General features: G+C 56.4%; 1 protein-coding gene across 2 annotated transcripts in view; it reads right to left on the bottom strand.

The window, feature by feature from the left end:
- SLC7A5 (solute carrier family 7 member 5) overlaps positions 1-12,926 on the bottom strand; it is a 28,814-nt gene extending 15,888 nt beyond the window's left edge. The window contains exons 1-2 of one of the 2 annotated variants that reach the window (XM_061386965.1): positions 12,288-12,926; positions 156-281 (exon numbers count right to left, since the gene is read on the bottom strand). In XM_061386965.1, the coding sequence (XP_061242949.1) occupies positions 156-281; positions 12,288-12,819 (658 nt within the window). In that variant the 5' untranslated portion in view covers positions 12,820-12,926. The remainder of the gene's footprint in view (positions 1-155; positions 282-12,287) is intronic. The other variant, XM_061386966.1, reaches the window with a different exon arrangement.
- Between the last annotated feature and the right edge of the window lie 7,522 nt (positions 12,927-20,448).

Genomic DNA, 20,448 nt, shown 5'->3' on the forward strand with positions numbered 1-20,448 from the left:
CAACTTGCTGGTCACCACATTCACTAGGCCTACCTCAGCATCAGCGCTTCTCCTGGGACCACCCGACCCACTGACTCTAGTGAATCCCCTTAGCCAAGGCGGTGGATCTGGGGCCAGGTGTCCAGAGACAGAGCCCCCACCCTAGGCGCACTCACCCTTCCCGATCTGGATGAAGCCGAGCAGGATGATCAAGGCCAGCGCCAGCAGCTTGGCAGCGGCGAAGGCGTCCTGGACGCGGGTGGCGGCCTTCACGCTGTAACAGTTCACGGCCGTGAGTAGCACTGTGGAGAGAGGGCAGCGAGTGAGTGCTGTGGAAACGCGGGCAGAGGGGCAGGCACTCCCCAGCCCCTTTCCCGGGTCTGACCATCTGGACTCTAGAAGGGAGGGAACCCCAGGCTACAGGCTGAGCACAGGTGCCCCCAGGCTGCCATAAGGGAAGGTTTCCTGATGGATAGATTTCAACCTCCCATGGGGAATCAAAACACCTCCACCCGCACCTGAGTCCCTCCAGGGGGCGCCCTTGAGAAGCACAAGCTGCCACGTGGGGGTGGGGGTGGTGTGTGTGCACACAGTCACTTTTCTGCTCCCACCTGACACTTCAGCACAATTTATCTGACACCCTAACCTCTCAAGGGGGGAACCCTCTCTTCAGAGGGTCCTCGTAGGATCCCTTGGGGACACAGAGGATGAGACCTAAGCCTGACAAGTCGGCAGGGGGGAGGGTGCAGGGAGGGGCTGAAGGAGACCTACAGCTGGGGGTCCCAGTGGTTAGACCAGAGAACCAGCACCAACTCCGCTGCTGGTGTCGAGGCAGGTACAGAAGACCCCACCCCAAGGCAGTCCCCACGGTGGGGTGGAGATGTGGGGTGGGGACACAGGGCAGGCAAGCTGGGCTCCACAAACTCAACAACACAGGCAGGCCCCACCTGGGACCCGGGGAGACCCCAGACCTGAGCAGGGGCAGGGGCTGAGTGCTCAGGGGCCTGGCGAGCTGGCGTGAAGGCAGCCAACTCTGTAAACTCAAAAGCAAATAGAATGAGATGAAAAGGAAGGAAGGAACCAGCCCTACCGGTGCCCTCCTCCACCACATCCCTGTGGATGAGATGAAAACAAAGGAACAAACCAGCCCCCAACACCCATGCCTTCTCCACTGTGTCCCCCGTGGAAACACGCCTGGCGTGACGGCTCTAGGGGTGGCTCTGCCTCATGCTGCTGCTGGCACCAGCTGCCCAGGGGGATGGCCAGGGCGCAGGTAGGGCCTTTTATGCTGGGCGGGCTGGCAGTCTAACATTAACCGGATGGCCTGGACCCATGGGAAGGACATCTGTCCACCACGCCCCGCACACAGCACTTCTCTAGACAGAACCAACCTGGGCTGGCAGGTGCCACGTGGCTCGCTCCCCAGCTAAATTAATTACATGTACTTTTACAAAGTGAGAGAAAGGCCCTCAAAGAAATAAATCCACGCTAATTAACTAAATGAGACACGACAGTCCAGGTGGGCGAAAAACAGGAACTGGCCCCATGAGCTCTGGTTAGGACCAGCCCCTACCCACAGCTTCTCTCTCGGAAATTAACTGATAGCGTAATACCACCCTCCCTGTCCTTTTCTCTTTGCTACGCTGAGCCTGGCTCATGCAATGGCTGATTAGGACCATCTGCCACGTGCCAGAAAGTAGAGGTTAAAATCTGCCTTAAGACCAGTTGCCTTTGGCCCCTGCTCCTCAACTGAAACCTTCAGATGTTCCCCATACCAGGTACGACAGTGGAGGGCTGTGACAAATGGACCCGGAGTGGCCCTCACTCATGGGGACCCTGGCCGGGCCCCCAGGGCTCCCAGTTGGTGGTCCTGCACTTGTCAGAAGCTGGTGGTGGACCCGCTTCAGGGTGGTGGGGCCCATGTGAGGCCTTGAGAACGTGGGGGCAGAGTCCCTGTCAGGGCACCAAAGCCGTCTTCAGCGGCAGGAGCTGAGCCCTGGCTGGGAGAGGCTCAGATGAAGGGGCCGACATGTGCAAGGGGCAAACAGCACCAGTGACTCTCAGCGTGTGGCTCGGGGGTGGACACACACTCAGTCCAGGCCCTCCAGGTCAGCCCCAACACAGCTGTCCTGTATTATGCACATCAGCACTGCCACTCCCAGCACAGAAGAGGAGCCAGAGGCTTAGAAAGGACCCGTCTTCCATGACAGGGCCAGACCCGGGACTCTGGGGCCCTTCTGATACACATACCCCCACTGTGGGTGGGGAGAGGTGGAGCAGCAGGGAATTCCTTCTCCTGAGCATCCAGGATGGTGCAACCCACCACGTGGCTGGGACCCAGGGTGAGGGGCCCTGGGAGGGCAAGCCCAGGTGCCCTCCCACCAGTGGCCCGAGGAGCCTGGGCAGAGCAGAGAGCGGGGAAGGGTTGGGGGAGGAGGGACCTTTCTGGGCAGTCCTATATTTCCTTAGGTGGAAAGTGAAAACCCTGAGGCTTTGGTTTCCGCATGCAGCAAGAGGCTGGAGGATTGCATCACTCCTCCATTCACACTCCACGTCAGAAGCCGGAAGCCGGGCGGGCTGGGGGCGGGGCGGGGAAGAGGCGTGGCCAGAGCCACGGGACGGGGAGGCGGGGTTCCTGCCCAGCAGCCCTCTCTGCTGTCATCTCTGCACACCTCAGCGGGTGTGGGGGTCTCCGCCCCAGGGTGAGCGGGGGCTCCCCTCCCCACCCCACAGATGAGGTCTCTGAGGATCCAGGAAGGGGGTGTGCCTGGCCAAGCCCAGCCCCAGGGCCCCCTTTCAGGGGACCAGGGCCATGCCCGGCAAGCGTCCCAGCCCCTGTGGACCCAGGAAAGGGGTGTGGCTGGCCAAGCCCAGCCCCAGGACCCCCAGGGCTCCGTGGACCCTGAGCTTAGCTCTGTCTCAGACAGTGGAGGCTCTTTGGTCGGGAGGGAAATGGGCTGGATCCCAGGACAAAGGGGACTCTGTAATATTCCTTTCTTTTTACAGAAAGAAGAATAAAAGCATAGAATGAGACGTTAATGTTCATTGACTTTGGCCGATGAGTAAACGCTTTACTACTCCCCATAATGTCCTTTCTATATGGGGCTCCATCCCAGCCTTAGACAGCAGGGCTGGGAGGCCGTCTGGGAAGCTGGGTCGGCCTCTGGCTGCCCTGGCTTTAAGTCCATCACCTCAACAAGGAACCTCAGCTTCCACATCGCAGGATGGAGGGGTCATCGGGTAAAACTAGGGTCTCTGCTGTCATCACCATGGTTAGGGGCAGCTCCCACCTGTGCTTCAGGGCAGGGGGCACAGTCTGCCCCAGGGCACCAGTAGGCAGGCACTGGCTGGAAGCTGGCCCCCTTGGGGTTCCCAGTGCTGACACCCCCCAGATAAACACCAGGCAACAGCTGGGGCCGGTAGATAGAGCCTGGTGGGCTTGGGAGAGGAGTGGCTGTGGGCTGTGGGCAGATGGCAGGGCAGGCGGGGCCTGGTGGCTGGTCCCTCAGGCTTTCAGGACTGGGCCTGTCCTGGCCTTGTCTGGCTGTGACATGGCACCTTGCTGCCCTGCAGGGGCGCCCCAGTTCTACCTTGCAAGGGGGTCAGGACCTCAGGTTTCCGCTAGAGGGCCAGCCACCTCCTGCAAAGTCACTATCCCCCCGTAACGAACTCACAGATTGCACCCATCCTCATGTCTGGGAGGGCAGGACATGCTGCCCAGTGAGGGAGGGACAACCCCCGGCCGGCCTGGTGGGCTGCTCGCAACCCATGGCCCCCTGGACCACTGGTCATGCTTAGAGCCTGACCAGGAGTGCCAACTCCAGTTGCAACCTGGCCAACCAGGTGGCTTGAGTTCAGAGTCCTGTCTGCAGACTGCAAGCCACCCCCACCCCGCAATGCCGACTTGCAGGTAGAAGAAGGTACTCTGAGCTGGGTGAGCATACAAACAGGAGGTGTGCCCCAGGGCATTTATCTATCTGAGCAGCACCCAAAGGCTCTGCCCAGCCTTGCCCAGCCTGACCGGTTATCTCACTCTCCAGGCCTAGGGTCCACCTCCGATAACTCGTCACACACAGGCTGTCAGCTGTCAGCCACTGGGGGCAAGCCTCCCAGCCCCCAGCATATGCTGGACTTGAAACACAGCGGGGGCTATTTTCACTTAAAAACAAAAACACACCAAAACCCATTTCCCTCTCTGACCAGAGGTAAAACCCTCATGAGCCTTATCAGGGCTGCCCTTGGATTCTGTGCATGCCAATAACAAAATAACAACCTTGACAGCTGGGGCAAAGTATAAGCATCCACTGTCTATACCCCACTCAGTGCCCTCAGGGTCCCTCACCCTAACTGCCTCTGCTGGAGTTCAAACACACCAGAGCAAGGTCGTGGGCAGGCAACAGAACCATCCAGAACCACAGCATCTGGGGACTGGCTGCCCCCACTCATCAGAAAATTCAGCCACCGTCCCCATGTCTGTGAGGGGGCTGCAGCCATGGACCCTCCCTTGTCCCCAGGTCTGCAGGGACCATCCGCCCCCACCCCCAAGAATGAAAGGATGAAGGGCCCATGGGCCAGAGCCTGGAACCTCACTATCAACAAGCTGCCAGTGAGTCTCTTTGAAAGAGGTGCCTTCTTTTTAGGGTCCTTGATAAAAAAGGGGCAACACTTGAGGAAAAGACAGTCTGAGGCCCAGGAGTAAATGCTGACCCCACACAGGTGGGAGGGACTGAGATGCCAGGGAGATGAGCACCGTTTTATCAGAGCTTTGCTGGCAGGCCCCCAGCAGTGCCCCAAGACAGCCCTCAGTGGGCTCTGAGATGGGAGAGGAAGTGGCTGGCAGGCCACACGGGTTGCAGGAAGCCAGGCCAGCTGGTCTCCTGGGGCAGGAGCTGGTAGCAGGCCAGAGAGCAGCAGGTGCTGACCACTGCGACTGCGGCCGGACGAGCCCCAGGCCCAGGCAGCCAGCCTGCCCATCATCGGAGCCTCTACCCATCAAACAGGGTCACTCACTGGGCATCTGGACCCGGAGCCCTGGCTGCAGGTGGGCCAAGGCGGCTGGGAGAGTGGCTGGCAGTGGGGCTGACTGCTGAAAAGGCAGCGAGTTGCTCTCGGGGGTGTGTCCTGCCTTGACCTATTGTCCAAATCCGCTCGGCATGCAGGGACCCAGGGTTCAGAGGGTACTCGGTGAACCAGGTCCTCCGCTCTGGTCCCGGACTCCCTAATGTCCTCTGGGCTTGGGGTGAGCCCCCCACCCCCAGCCTCCATGGTGGCCTGTGCCCCACACCCAGCATTTCTTCCCTTCCTGCCCTAACTCCCCCTACCCAATAACAGACTGGTCTCCCACTGAGTGTACCACCTCCCAGAGCATCTGACTGGGCAGGCCTGAGAACCCACCGTTTCTGACAGTTGAGGGGTGCTGTCCAGAGGACCCACACGGAGAACCAGCAGCTGACTTCACGACATGTAATTCCCCTTTACTGGCTCCAAGAGAGTGAATGCCCAGGACTCACCCGTACCCCAGACATCAGGAGGCTGGCCTCACTTCCAGAGGCACTGGAGCACAGAGCCTACGCAGGGCGGCAGCTCGGCTCCAGGACCACCAACGATCCCACCACTGGCCACTCAAGATCGGAGCTTCCCGAGTCTGGAGAACTGAACGAAAATGAGGGAATTCCAGGGGCAGGGGCTGCTCAGACGGGACCCAGGGCTCCATCTAATTCCCATGTCCAATCTCTGCAGAGACAGGCCGTGGACGCAGGAGCAGGCAAACACAAAACCTCAGTCCAGTTGGGACGTAGCCCTTGTCGATCACTGATTTCTTATGAAAACAATTACTAATAGGCCAAGTCACATTTGAAAATGTGACCAGCCCTGGAACACGTGTTTCGTGTTTTCCATTTTTAACCTGGGCTGGGTGACACCCGGCCAGATCTCCCCCACCCTTGCTCGGAAGCAGAAGTCTCAGCCAGCGTCTGAAACCGGGACTGACACTTCATTTCAAACACACCAGAAAGAGGCAGGTTCAGTCCTGCCTGAGATCTGCTGACACACAAACCTTGAAGTTAGCAGGAAACTCCATGAATAGCCACATCTCATTTTATTGGGTTCTTCCAAAGCAGAGCCCTGCAGAATAAACAGAGGTTCCCAAAGGCCCCCCACAACCCCAAGAACACCCAGGAGCCACAGGAAGGAGCCCCTTCTAAGTTGGTCCTGATTTCTCACATGCTGTGTGATCTTGGGCTGGTGACTTACTGGGTCTGAGCCTCTGTATTTCCTCATCAGCTAACTGGGAATACTGCTGCAGGCCCTGACTGTCGAGCCTGCAAGTTATTAAACTGAGCGGTCATGGTCGAGTGAAGATGTGCTAAGGAGCCGAGGCTGTGCGTGCGGGTGTCTCCACAGTTAGTATCCATGCCCGGCTCGCACCTCCCTGGTCTGGAAACCCCCAGCTCACTGCAAACCTGCTGCACCTGAGGGTGACGGGCCCCCATGGCCCCCACTCTGAAACCTAGTTTGCTAGTTAGGGGAGGGGGGTGAGGACATCCAGGCCTCCCGAGTCCCACTCCTGTGCGGTGGCCCCTTGCCTGAGGTCTTCAGCCCCGGTGCCTGTGACAGGCTCCCACACTGTGCTACTGCAGACTGATCAGCCTGGGGGGCCTGGACGTCACACCTCCCAACCAGGTGGTTCCAATGCAGTCAGTGGGGGGACCCATCAACTGGGCCAAGTCCTTAGGGCCCCACCACACACACACTGCTGACATCCCTGGAGGGGAGGGGACTCTGAAGCAGGCTGTCACGTTGGTGGGGGCCCTGGGGCAGGGGTCCCGAGCAGGATGTGGGGAAGCACGATGAAGTAGCCTGCCCTCCGCTGTGAACACCCCCATTCATGCGTGTCTGCCTCCCAGCGAGGCTGCCCCCGTCCCCAATCTGTTCCCCTGACTCAGCCTCAACACCCAGCAAGAGTCCTCACGTGGACCAAACAGGGCTGACTTCAGGGCCTGAGGACCCCGCACCAAAGTGCAGGCAGACAGCGCCTTGCCCACACGACCCGAGGACACTCCCCTGGTCCCCTGTGATGGGCCAGCCACCAACTCTGGAGGGACCCCCCCATTCATCCCCATAACCCAGGGAATGAATGCATGATTGTCAAGACTCTGGTGACCTTTCCTCCCTGCCCAGACCCCCTGAGCGGACAGCCCCTCCCTGTGCCCAGTGGGGCCGGAGCTCCTGGTCCCCTTGCCAGGCACACCTGCTCTGTCATTTCCTGCCTGGCCAGTCCTTCCGAAAGTGGACCCCTGCTGAAATGGGTCAGAACTCACACACCCTCTGCAGGTACAACCTGCCCGCACTGCTCTGCTCCAGGTTCTGAAACCCAGGACCAGAGAGGCCCAGCACCCAGCCCTGGGTTACACAGCCAGGGCCTCAGGAGCCTTTCGGCTGACAGGATGTCCTTGACAAGTACCAATTGAAGAAGACCCAGCCCTGTAGCCTGTGTCCCTGCTGAGGGCTGAATCCCGTACCGGCCTTGGGCAGAGACCTCGGTTCTGTACTGGCTACACTTGGGGTGACTCTCCTCTGGGTTGACAGCCAGCAACCAAGGTCAGGGTGACTCAGAGGGCGGATTGGGTTGCCTACAGCATGCTGGAGGCTTCTGAACAGGCAAATCCCCCGGGGGTGGGGTGGGTGGGGCCCAGAGAACTGCCTCTGCCTGGAGGCTGGTCTGGACGGACCGGGTTGGGGTAGGATACACCTCCCTCCGGCACAAGAGGGTGTCAAGGCCACCTACCAGCCCACCCTCCCAAGCAAGAATTCAGGACTCCTCCAGGACTAAAGAAAGAGTTGGGTGGGGGCCTCCTGCCAGGATGCAGACAGGACCCCAACCATGAGCCAAGAACCACCACTGGATGGAGCAGTGGTCCCACTGTGGGGAAGGAAAGGGGCAAAACTGGGCGGTGGGGGCGTCAGGTGTGCTCTGGGATCCCTTGGTCAATCCAGACCCAGCAGACCCAGGAAGGTCACACCAACTGGGGGTGTGGAGTCACGTATGCCCAGTCCCCGGCACCTCTCATGGAAGGAGAGGACAGGAACTGGAGGCCAGCGTGGGCACAGGACAGGGCCCGTGGCCACAAGGCAGCTGGAACCCATAGGGCAGCTGTTGGCCACCCTGCTCTGGAACGTCATTTGCAAGGGGAAGGTCTTGAGAGGAATATGGCGTTTTCCTAGACAGCTCCCTGTAAGAGGTCTGACTCCCCACAGTGGGGGAAGATACAGGGTGAGGGGTGGAATATGGCGGGGAGTGCTTCCCAGGAAGTCCAGGGCACAAACCTCAGATCCACTAGTGTTTGCCCCTGATGACCAGGCACTTGGACATGGTATCGGCCACTGTCCCAGACCCTGGCACCCTCCACCCTCACCACAGACATGGCCACGTCCCCACATGCCGGGTGACAGAGGTGGCTCAGGACGAGGACACCCTGTCTCCCTGGCTGTAAAGTTGAGGGGATGGCAGATCTCAAAGGCTGGGCGTTTCTTCCAAGATAGGGGGAGCGGTCCCGGGGGTCTGGGAACCTGCGATTGAGGGTTTGGGGCGGACATCTCTGGGCAGGGTCTGCATACTGGGAGGGATCATCAAGGGGCCCGTGACCCAGAGGAAAAGGGTCAGAAATGCTGTCTCCCGCCTCCCTTGGGTCACGCGCTCTGTCGAGTACTCGCTGCACCCCGTGACTGGGCCGGAGCGCTTTCATGTCTGGCCGGGAAAGTTGGATTTCAGGGCTAATTACCCGGCTGTCGTCTGCACTCAGCTCACAGCCTGCAATCCCAGGGTCGCCAGCTCCTTGGAAACACCCAGAAGCCTCTGCTTCGCGAGGCAAGGGGCTTAGGCCGGGCAGCTGGCAGACATCCAGACAGCTTGCAGTGGGTGCGGATGGTGTGCCGGCCTTGCTGGGACAGGCCTGGTTTAAGGCCCAGGGACACAGTGGTGGACACGCCAGGAGGGTCTCTCATCGCCAGGAAGGGGGGACCACAATGGGAATCCTGGGGGAGAGGTGTGCTGCCACACAGCCCCTCTTCACGTCATGACCTCAACTGACCATCCTGTCCTGGAGCCAGCTAGCAATGGCTGCCCCAGTGCTGGGAGGGGCCGCCAGTGGGGTGGGCTGAAACGCCGCCAACCCCCACGCTAAAAGGGGGTGCGAGGAATGGCTTCTAGCTCAAGACATCGAGGGCGAGAATGATCACGGCCATGGTGTGACCCTTTGTGTGGGGTGCCACGTGCATCAGACACGTCATGGCAGAGTTCCCACAAACACCAGGAACCCGAGTCACAGATGCAGAAACAGGCTGGGCGGTTGTGTGAATTTCTCTAAAACAGAACCCAAGTCTGTCCACATGTAGAATGCAGGCTCTTCACCTGCCACGAGCAGGAGATATCCCAGGTCATGGGTCCCCGAGGACAATAGCTGAGGACCCCACCCCCACTCCACACGGGCTGCCCAGTGAGGCCAGCTCACCCTAGGGGAGCCTTGGCATCCCATCTGACCCCTGGGAGAAGGAGGGAAGCTGTGCTCTCCAGGCCCACTAAGAGCCACCAAGCTGGAAGGGGATGTAGAGTCCCACTCTTGGCCACCAGCAGACCTGCCAGGTTCCACCAGATGGGTGATAACTAGGGGGTTGTGGGAGAGGGCGAGGGGGAGGTTGGGCGACTCGAGGTCACCTTCTGTGTCCAAACTCAGACAGCTTCTGAGTCTGGCCTGGAGAGATCCTCAGTCACTCACCTGAGTGACCTCTGCCACTCTGATAAAAGCCAGGGTCACCTGAATCTCAGGTGCCATCAGTAAGTGCTGGATGATTCCTGCAAACCTAGACGCACAGCAGACTCCCAGGCTGTCATAGCGGACTCCCGGGCTGTCAGCAAAGAGTCACGGAGCTTGTGTCATTCACCTTCACGGAAAGACAGAAACCCCAGGGTCGCACCATGAAAGGGCCCCACGCTGTCATTTCCACGTGTCATGTAGGTCTGACGTGGAAAGACCTACAAGAAAAGGGACCTTCCCCCATTTATTTTGTCTGCAGGATCATTCTAAGCACCAGAGCCAATGTGAGCCACCATACGTAGAGAGCAGCTGTCCTGGGGCATGCCTGGGGCAGGAAAGGCAATTGGCAAAACTGTGGCTCCACAACATGCTGTTCAAAGGGTGGGCCCCTGGGCTGTTCACCACGCATTGGCTCAGGCTGTGGGCTGCTGGGCTGGGGCGCATGGGCTTGCTGCCACAAGCGGGGGGCTCAGGGAGTGCGAACCTGGCATGTGTGCAATAATCAACAACAATTAGAAACTGTGGCTTTTCACTGCCATCTCAGATGCGCCCAAGAGCAGACCCTTTCTTGGGTGGTTGTGACCTTCCTGCCAGCCTCGGACAAGCCCCCATCCCCCTCTATATGTGGCAGGCTCTAGACTAGCGCTCCCTCCTTCAGACAGCATATCCTTGTGTTACTATAAATCTCCTTTTCACCAGAAAATACAACACACAACACACACACAACACACTCGCAAGGGTGGTTCAGGGAAAAGAGCAGAGAATGGCCAATGGACACGTGAAGAACATCATCCCAGCTTGCATGAGAAGGGGTGGAACTTATGTGACCCTCCTTGCCGCCCACAGGAGTCCTGGTGAGGGCTTATCCGCCACAGCCACTCCAGAATCCATCCCATGGCTTCACCTGCTTAAACCCAAAAGCTTGAGAAAGTGAGGGATCCACTTTCCAAGATCACAGAGGGGCCCTTTAAGGCAGTGTTATGTCATCACATCCTGGGCCCAAACATTAGACCTAGCAACGATGAAAATCGGACAATGAAAATTCTACTGACAGAAAATCAACAAAGAGGGGCTTTTCCTCACTCGGCCCAAAGCATCGTCTGAGAAGCCCACTGGAAGCCACAGGTTCCCCTGCCTTCAGGCAGATCAACTATCTCTGTGACTGTTCCTAGATTTGGGCCAAAGGTTTTTACAAGCTGAGATGTTCATTGCTGAAATTCCCCTCAAAGGCAAGACGTCCCCCTCCCCCGGCACGGCCGCTCTGTGGTCTCAGGTCTCCCTGGGACACCACTTCTCAGAGAATGCCTCTGAAAGCCCCCCACCCAACACACACACAGTGAGCTGGTGCCCCAGGCTCCAGAATTCCAACAGCACCAGCGCGTACTGCTGGTCAAAGCCGCTCCAAGCGATGGCACGGCTCCCTGAGTCTTGGGGCTTGGACAGAAACCAGCCCTGCTGGCTCCACACCTCTGTGCACCTCAAGGTTTAGGCAAGGCCTCAAATCAGGTGGCTGGACACTTCCACCCTGCACGTCTCCCGAGATGTTTGCAGCCATAGACAAAGATACGAAAACCATGTGGCTTTCAGTACAAAATTTTTTTCCTGAAATACCACCAGAAAACAACCCACCAACATACCAGAACCTCCTCCACCAACATCCTGGGACCTCCTCCACCAACATCTGGGCTGTGCCCAGTGTGTGTATTTCAGCACAGCTTGGGATCCCAAAGCCAGCACCCACCCTGCACACACTTAAGATGCAGTTAAGCCCCTTCTTTTAAGACTGGCTAGAGGATGCAACCTTCCATTGTCTACAAGAGCAACTCATTCATTACCCACGCACAATTTTACTATTATTGGTTTTTTTTTTTAATTTTATTTTATTTTTAAACTTTACGTAATTGTATTAGTTTTGCCAAACATCAGAATGAATCCATCACAGGTAAACATGCTCAGTCGGGAAGGGCTGACTCTTACAAAACCAATAAGTATTATTGGTTTTGTAAGAGTCAGCCCTTCCCGACTGAGCATGTTTGAATGACGTTTGTTGATTTTTTTTTTAAACTACGATCTCTCTCCACAAACAGTAAGGCTTGGGGAAGTCAAAGAACACAGAAACAGACAGGCTTCTCAGGCACTCCACGTGGGTGCCTCTCAGGAGGTAAGTAAGGGTCAGCTTAAGCATGGTTCCGGAAGGACCGAGTGGAAAGGCGCTTCTGGCGAGGCTCAGGGCGGGGACCCTGCTGTGTAACTCACTGCGGAGTTCCCAAGACTGTGTGGAAAGGAATGAATGAAACGCACGTGGTATTGGGGCCCTTGCCCTCAGTCTAGAACTCCGGGGTCGGACCGGGGAGGGGGGCGGGGGCGCGGGGTGTAGGGATAGTCCAGGAGTGCCGGGAGGGCCAAGGATGCGGCGACCACGGTTCGGCACACATCCCCTACTCCAACCCTCCCCGCGCCCGCCGGTGTCCCAGGGCCCCGGTACTCAGTACTCACGCACGCAGAGGCAGGCCACGAGCTTGGCAGCCTCCTCGGGGACAGGGCAGGTGGGGAAGATCGGCTTGAGCAGGTAGGTGGCGAAGACGAGCGCCACGATGTACTGCGAGGAGGGCCGGATGATGAGCAGCTCGATCCACAGCTTGAGGAAGGCGGGCAGCGAGCCGTACACCTCCAGCATGTAGGCGTAGTCGCCGCCCGACTTGGTAATGGTGGTTCCCAGCTCGGCGTAGCAGAGCGCGCCCACGATGGAGAACACGCCACACACGGCCCAAACCACCAGCGCCAGCCCGGGCGAGCCCGCCTCTTTGAGCACTCCGGTGGGCGTCACGAAGATGCCCGAGCCAATGATGGTGCCCACGATGATGGCCACGCCGTTCAGCAGGGTGATGTTGCGCTGCAGGGTCACCTCGCCCTCCGCGCCGTCCGCGCCCCGCGCCGCCAGCATCCGCTCCCGCGCCTGCCGTTCCTCCTTCTCGTTCGCCGGGAGGGTGGCCGCCGCCGCGCGCCGCTTGGGGCCTGAGCCCGCCATGCTGCCGCGCAGGGTCGGGCCGGGCAGGGCCGGGAAAGTCCGGACACCCGGTGCGCGCCGCCCACCGGAGAGAACCGGCTCTCCTACCGCGATCGTGGCGGTAGCCAACAAAACTCCACCATTTATACCGGGACGGTGGCCCCGCCCCCGGCCCGCCCCGTCATTGACGCGCCTCGCCCCGGGGGTGTGGCCTCCACAGCCGTTAAGAACCGGACGCTCCCACTCGGCTCACGCGAAGTACGCAGTGACCTGCATGGCTGGTGCTCCTGGCCCCACGTGGTCCCGGGAATCCCGGCTCCGCCGCGCGCGCGCACGGAGCACTGGGCTCCTCGACCCCCTCACTAGCTCCGTGGTCATCGCCGCCCCTCTCCCGCGTGCACTGGGGACCCCAGCTGCTCGAGCGGAAGCGGGTGGGTTACAGCAGGGCCGACGACCTGGGGCCACCGCAGAGGATGAGTGGGATTTGGGGCGTCTTGGGGGCTCAGTCAGAGGAGGCAATGCCTGCCAACCTGGAGGGCGCCCAAGGCCCGAGGTGGTAGGACCCCGCTTGGTCCGCTCATCCCGGGGACCTGGGGAATATATTAAGATGGTCAGAACCGCCTCTGGGGAGTGGGGGTGGGTGGCGAGCTCTCGAGATCCAGGTTGGGCCTAGGACCCTAAATCCCAGGGCTGAAGGAGCACGATCTCGCATCTGAGCTCATTCATTCCTGGGCTCGGAAATTCTCATTCTATCGCAGGGGGAACGGCTTTGCCAATGAGCAGCGTTCAAGGGCTCATGGCTTGGAGGAGCAGCGACAAAGAATCTGGGAAAACCGGACTCTGCAGAAAGCTCGGTTACATTGACAGAATGAGGGTTTCCTGAAGGAGCCCGGTCTGCAGGGTGAAAGGGCCTTAGCCTTGAAGGACTCCAGAGGCACCTGGATTGGAGGGCCAGCAGGTAACCAGTGCTGAGTCAGAAGGGGAAATGCAAGATGACCAGTCACTGCAGGCCTGCAAGCAGGAGTCAGACATGCTTGCTGATGAAATTGATGTGTGCACAGAGAAAGAATTTAGAATCCCATCTCGGGGATTTAGCCAAGGCATATCATTTGGACCTTCCATATCCCCCCTCTCCCCGCGCTGTCCCCAACAGGCCAGCCCTTCATCTGCAGTGTTCGAACCAAACACTTCGACAAGCCTTGGCAGCTGGAAGATCACATAGCACAAATATTAGCTTGCGAGATGTCTAAGTCAGTGACTTGGTGGAATCAGGAATAACCTCTCAGCTCTTGTTCTTCCCATTGTCCTTTTAGAGGGTGCTGCCTTGCAAAGACCAGACAACCAAAGCTAAGCAAACTTTCTGACCCTTTATCAGGCGTGAGCCCTTGGTGTACAAAGTCTCATTTAATAGAGGAGCTGCTGATGTTACTGTAGATGAAGAAACAGTCTCAGCAGAACAACGGGACTTGTCTGACCAGTGCCCTGAACCTACGTGGTGCTCATTCTGTCGCCTCTCTTCTTGTGGTTTATTTATCACTAAATTTGCTTTACGAGGATGGCAGTTATTTGCAATGCTCTAAGGAGAGGTCCCGAGCTCCTCCACCCTGTACTCCCATAGCAGGCACCTCCTGGAGCACCTCCTCCAGACATAGACAGGCAATCAATAATTGCTCATCAGAGTGTAAAATTAACAACCATGATAAGCCCAGGGCTCTAAGGAGCCAGAGCCAGGTGGAAGGAACCAGGCCACTCCACTACAGCTTTCCTAGGGTAAGAATTAACAAGGGAGATGGAAGGGACGGGATATGCATGTGGACTTGTCGGTGTCTCCCGTGGGGGCTTCTGGGAACCTGCAGAAGACTTAATAGCTGGATGGTAACAACCTCCAGTGGTGTTTCCACCATCTCATGGCAGCTGTGCCACCATTGTCAGTTTCTACCTGGTTTTTGTGTGAGAGTGTACTAGATTTCCAAGGGTAAACTTGATTGTCTGTGTGTGTGTGTGTGTACCTCAGACTTCCCTTACCAGAAATTTAGAACCTTGCTGCTAAGTCACTTCAGTCGTGTTCGACTCTGTGTGACCCCAGAGACGACAGCCCACCGGGCTCCCCTGTCCCTGGGATTCTCCAGGCAAGAACACTGGAGTGGGTTGCCATTTCCTTCTCCAATGCATGAAAGTGAAAAGTGATAGTGAAGTCATTCAGTTGCGTCCGACTCTTAGCGACCCCATGGACTGCGGCCTTCCAGGCTCCTCTGTCCATGGGATTTTCCAGGCAAGAGAACCTTAGCTGGTGGTAAAAACTCATCTGCCATTGCAGGAGATGCAGGAGACAGGTGACTTGGCATGCAGGATGCAAAAACCTTAGCTAACAGCACCATCTGGTGGACAGAAAAGCAACTTCTTGTCCCAGGCAGGTTCAGTTCTGCTCACTCTGCGGTGCCCTTCAGTTGTTTTAGTCCCTCAGTGTCCAACTCTTTGGAATCCCATGGACTGAAGCTGTTCAGGCTCCTCTGTCCCTGGGATTTCCCAGGCAAGAATAATGTAGTGGGTTGCCATTTCCTTCTCCAAGGGATCTCCCAGACCCAGGGATCAAACCTGGGTCTCCTGTATTAGCAAGCGGGTTCTTTACCACGGAGTCAACCAGGGAAGCCCACTCTTTTCAATGCTAGCCAGTAGTTTCTTAAAAGTTATGTCATTTATTCTCACAAGGATTGGTGGAGAATAACTTGGGCATTTCTACAGGGAGAGCTTGGGAGTTTCAGTCAAAAACCTTAAAACCGTGTGTCTCACCTGACCTGTAATTGCACTTGCAGAAGTAGATCTAAGGTGGTAAGGATTGTGCTGAGTTTTGGCTACATGATTGTTTATTGTAGTTTTAAGAACGAAGTCGCCAAGCATGAAAATAATCCAAAGTCCCTGGGGACTTGCTTTGGCAAATGTTGCTACATCCGTGTGGTGGGATCCAGCGTAGCTCTTAAAAACCCGGAGGTACACCTCTAAGCACAATGCACTCTTGACGTACAGATGAGTGAAACAATGGAGTGTCACGTTCCAGAGTCCTATCTGGTGGGCCCTGGGGGTGCTCTGGAGGAGCCCAGGTGCGTGCTGAGCTCTGGGAGAGCTGCCACATTTGGAGGAACAAGCAGTTTGATTCTCGGCTGCACGATGCAATCTGGGCCCAAGTCGCTGCCTCTTCCACGGAGGAGCCTTTCCCAGGGCCTCTTGGAACAGGGAGTGTTGGCCTTGGAGAAGCTGAGCCCAGCAGGGACCTATCCCCACACTTCAATGAGAGGATCTGTGTCTCTGGGTCAGGGGTTGCACACTATGATCCCTTAGGGGAAGTCTCTCCTGTCTGGGGGCTTGGCGGCTCTGGGTCCAGTCTTGGGAGAGAAAAGCCCGTCACAGGAAGGGTAGGCTGGATGTTGGGCCAGTGTAGGAGGTGCCTTGAAGATTTTCTGCCGGCTCTCTGAACTCTCTCCTGTTATTTCCAAACCAGTGAATTTTCAGATTCCTCCTGGCAAAATGTGGGCTTCAGAAAATGGGGGGTGGGGGTGGGGAAGCGGGTGAAGGTGGATAAATGCACAAGCTCCAGTTTTGAGATGGATAAGTCCCGGGGAGGGTGGGGGGCGTCTAATGTACAGCCTGACGACCATCGTTAATAATGCCATACAGCATACTTGAAAGCTCCTCAGAGGGTAGATCTGAAAAGTTCTCATGACAAGAAAAAAGGTGGAGCTATGTGAGGTGGTGGATGAGAACTGAACTTACTGTGGTCATCACGTTGCAAAATAAGCACATATCAAATCACTATGTTGTACGTCTGAAACGCACACCAGGTTATATGCCAATAAAACTGGGGGCAAAGAATACACGAAGGCGATTTCACAGCAGCGGCAGAGACCATGGGCTTGAAGGTCAGACCGCCTGAGTCCCCACCTGGGCCCGCTGCATACCTGCTGAAGGAACTTGGGCAGACCTACCCCACTCTGGGCCTCATTTTCACTTTCTGTAAAATGAAAATTATAGTACCTACTGCAAATGAACTAATATATGTGAAGTGCTCAGATCAGAGTCTATCCCAAAGGAACAACTCAACCCCCAGTAGTAGTAGTAGAGCCTATAACGTGGCTGGAAAAATCAAAGAAATTTATACCAAAATGGTAACAGCAGCCACCTTCAGATGGGGGGGGGGGTGCACCTGCTATTTGACCTCTTCTTCTTTCTCTTTTTCTGTTGTTCCTCAACTACCTACAGTGAAACATACTCTCTTTACATGGTGAATCTTGTTTAAGAGTTCAGTTTCAAATTCCCAACGTTGAAAGAAAATTTAGTCACAAGCACAGAAAAAGCCTTGTAGTTCAGCCTTCCTTTCCAAACCCAGCTGCACCCTTCTCTCCTGCCCTGGTTTGCGATCTTCCTCAGGGAACATACGAGTCTCTGTGAAGACGCCTTTCTGCCTGTCTGGCTTGGTCTCTGCCTATTTGTGGAGAGGGGCAAACTCTGAAATTTTTCACCTTGGGAAGGAAACAGTTGGGGAGAGCTGAATGGCCTGAAAAAAATCTTTAATCAGCAGAAGTGGAGTCAATGTCAAGTGGCATTCCAAGCAAAAGTCGTCAGGAGGTGCATTTGACTGGAAGCAAAGCCTACTGTTTCTTTTTTTTTAGGGGCGGTGGTGCTGTGCCATGTGGCTTGCAGATCTTAGTTTCCTGACCAGGGATTGAACCCATGCCCCAGCAGTGAAAGCACCGAGTCTTAACCCCTGGACCACCAGGGAATCCCTAAAGCCTACTGTTTCTATGGATACATACAACCCACAAAAGAGACACGGAGAGCGAGTGACTTTCTGCGGCACCTACAGACCCTGGGCTCTGACAGGCAGGGCATCCCCAAGGTCTAAGAGGTGCCCGTGCCCCTGGGTTGCACTCAGGGCGCTCCTGCTTCGACAGCTGGTCCAGAATTGCACTTCCTCGCGTGTGCAGATGGGCTGGTGGCCCAGGCTCCAGGGGATGCTCTGGGGTCGGGGGTGAGGGGTCAGCCTGAGCCTCACCTTCCACATTTGCACCAGGGTCGGGGAAGTAATGGTGCTTCTTTCTCACGTTGTTTCAAGTTTAAGTGAGATACGGCGTGTACAGCCTCTCAGAGAGCGCAAGAGTTAACAGCCTCCCTCTCTGACTAGGTTGACCTATATCATCCCTCTGTCTCGCTGGAAGCGACCACAGATGGTGGCAAGGAGGCAGAAGGCTGGGATGCTGGTAAATGGATGGCTCTTTGCTTGCTGTTACAGTCTCAGACTTCTTACCACTCAAGATTTGTGGTTGTAATTCTTCTGCAGAATCCAAGGGTGATGGCCTGAGTATGCATACTCCTACTAGGGCCTGGATCATTAACTCACTCTTTTTCCTGGAAAAAAAATGTACCCGATAAGCCCTTCACTGATGTGGAAGCCACCCTGCCTTGTGCGGCTGCCCTGCTGTCTGTCCGCACTCGCATGGAACTCACATTTGTGTCCTTTTCACGTAGCAAATGTCTTTTCCTCTTCAGGAAACTCGTTCTTAAAAGTCGTGCTTTGGTGGTGCTCCTCTGTTAGTTTTTTCCTGTCTGCACGTGTGAACAGGGGACTGCCCTCATTAGTCTTAGAACTTCAGTTCTGTTTCCCCAACACATGTGTGGCATCTCTGTCACACTGACTGTTGAGCCCAAACCAGGACTTGAAGATGTTTTGTGTCATTTAATTATTGCATCAGCCATAGCTTGACCCCGATTGTGGCTGGAGGAATAAGACACTGGCTTATTATATGACACTGAGTGGTCAGCCAGGTTCAGACCCACCATGGGCCTTTGATCGTAGCTGTGATGCTGTGACCTCCCACTCACCCAACCAGGCCACCTGCCCTTCGGACTAGATTGATGAGTGTGACTTCTTTTGGCCACAAGTGGCTTTATTTTAGCTCTCCTGGGGGCTTCTGAAAGTTTCATTTCTCTCATTGGAAACCCCCCATTCTTGTGGAGGGCAGGCTTAGTGACTTTCCCCACACAGGCTTTCCAGCACCCTCCAGCTTCTCAGCAAGGTCACCCAATTTTCTGAAGTTCACAGGGTGGACATGGTGAATGTCTGTAATTCTGAGTGGAACCAAGACCTGGGGATTTCTGAGTAACAGTAGAAGCAAAGCTGGAGACACTGAGGCTAGGTTTTCTATGGTGGTCTCCACTAAGTTAAAAAAAGAAAAATCAGAGTTTGCCTAGCACCCAGGCTCTAGGCTTGTGGCAGCCACTGTGGGGGCTGATTATGTGCTCAGAAGGCCAGCCCTTCTTGTTGAGGGGTCTAGAGAAGCAATACTGTGGTGGCAAACAGGGCTTGAGAGTTCAGGACTAGCTGTCAGTGAATCGATGGATGGATGATGGATAAACGCAGGCGGTCCATGCACACAAGGGACTGTCCAGTTCAGCCATAAAAAGGAGTGAGGCGCTGACCTACCACAATGTGGACGAACTGTGAAAACCCTCCGCTCAGGGCAATGGCTGGATGCCTGGGAGTGTCTGGTATCATTTACATGAAATGACAGAGGATGTTGAGGCTGGAGAGATACCAAGTACGTTGGTGGTACCTGGGGCGGGAGAGGGGCGTGGGAGTGAGTGGTAGCAGGTTTGTGGTGATGAAACTTCTTGGAACCAGATGATGGTGAAGGTTGCACAACAGTGTGAACACCCTGAATGCCACCAAATTGTTCACTTTAAAATGGTTAATGGTTGACTTCATATTATGTGGGGGGGTTGTGTTTACGTGCTTAGTCGTGTCCAACTCTTTGAGACTCCAGGGACTGTAGCCCACCAGGCTCCTCTGTCCATGGGATCCTCTGGGCCACAATACTGGACTGGGTTGCCATTTCCTTCTCCAGGGGTTCTTCCCAACCCAGGGATCCAACCCGTGTCTCTTGCGTCTCCTGCATTGCAAGCAGATTCTTTAACACTATACCACCTGGGAAGCCCATATTATGTGGATTTGTACCTGAAAAAAACAAAAAAGCATGCAGGCCTATAGTCAGAAGCCCTGGGTTCAAACCCCGACTCTGCATCTAATGGAGAGGCTAATGGAGCTTCGGGGTGGGGGGTGGGAAATGCAACTCAGCTTCCAGGATTCAGGGTCCCCCTCCACACCGGGTACAGCATCACCTCTGGCCTCTGCAAGGTGGGTGAGGTAGCAGGGTGAAGCCCCCATACCTGACAGAGCTGTGGCTGGTGGGCTGGTGTGAGGGTGAGACAGACAGTGACCTTCCGGGACCTAGGGACTGACCGGCTAGGTGCCCCGATTCTGCCCTCGACCTTCCGGGCAGAGCTCAGCTGGACCTGGTGTCAGAGGAGACATGCGGCCCACCCACGGCCACTCTGTGACGAGCTCTGGCCCCTGGTCAGGCCTGGCCGCCCGTCCGGGTCCTACCCCCACACATCTGGGTTTGCGATGCAGAGTCCTCCTCCCAGGCTTTGCTCCAGGCGCCTGGCTTGACCAGCAGAGGATTGGCTACTGAACTCTAGTCCGATTTCTTCACACAGATAAAGTGCAGTCTACCCTTCTGCTCCCCTCCTACCCTGCCCTGGGATGGGGGGCTCCTCTGGGATGTGCTGCTGCCCTGCCCACTGTTACAGTTGAAGAGT

The sequence above is a fragment of the Bos javanicus genome, chromosome 18 (assembly GCF_032452875.1).
Source record: "Bos javanicus breed banteng chromosome 18, ARS-OSU_banteng_1.0, whole genome shotgun sequence".
NCBI classification, from domain to species: domain Eukaryota; kingdom Metazoa; phylum Chordata; class Mammalia; order Artiodactyla; family Bovidae; genus Bos; species Bos javanicus.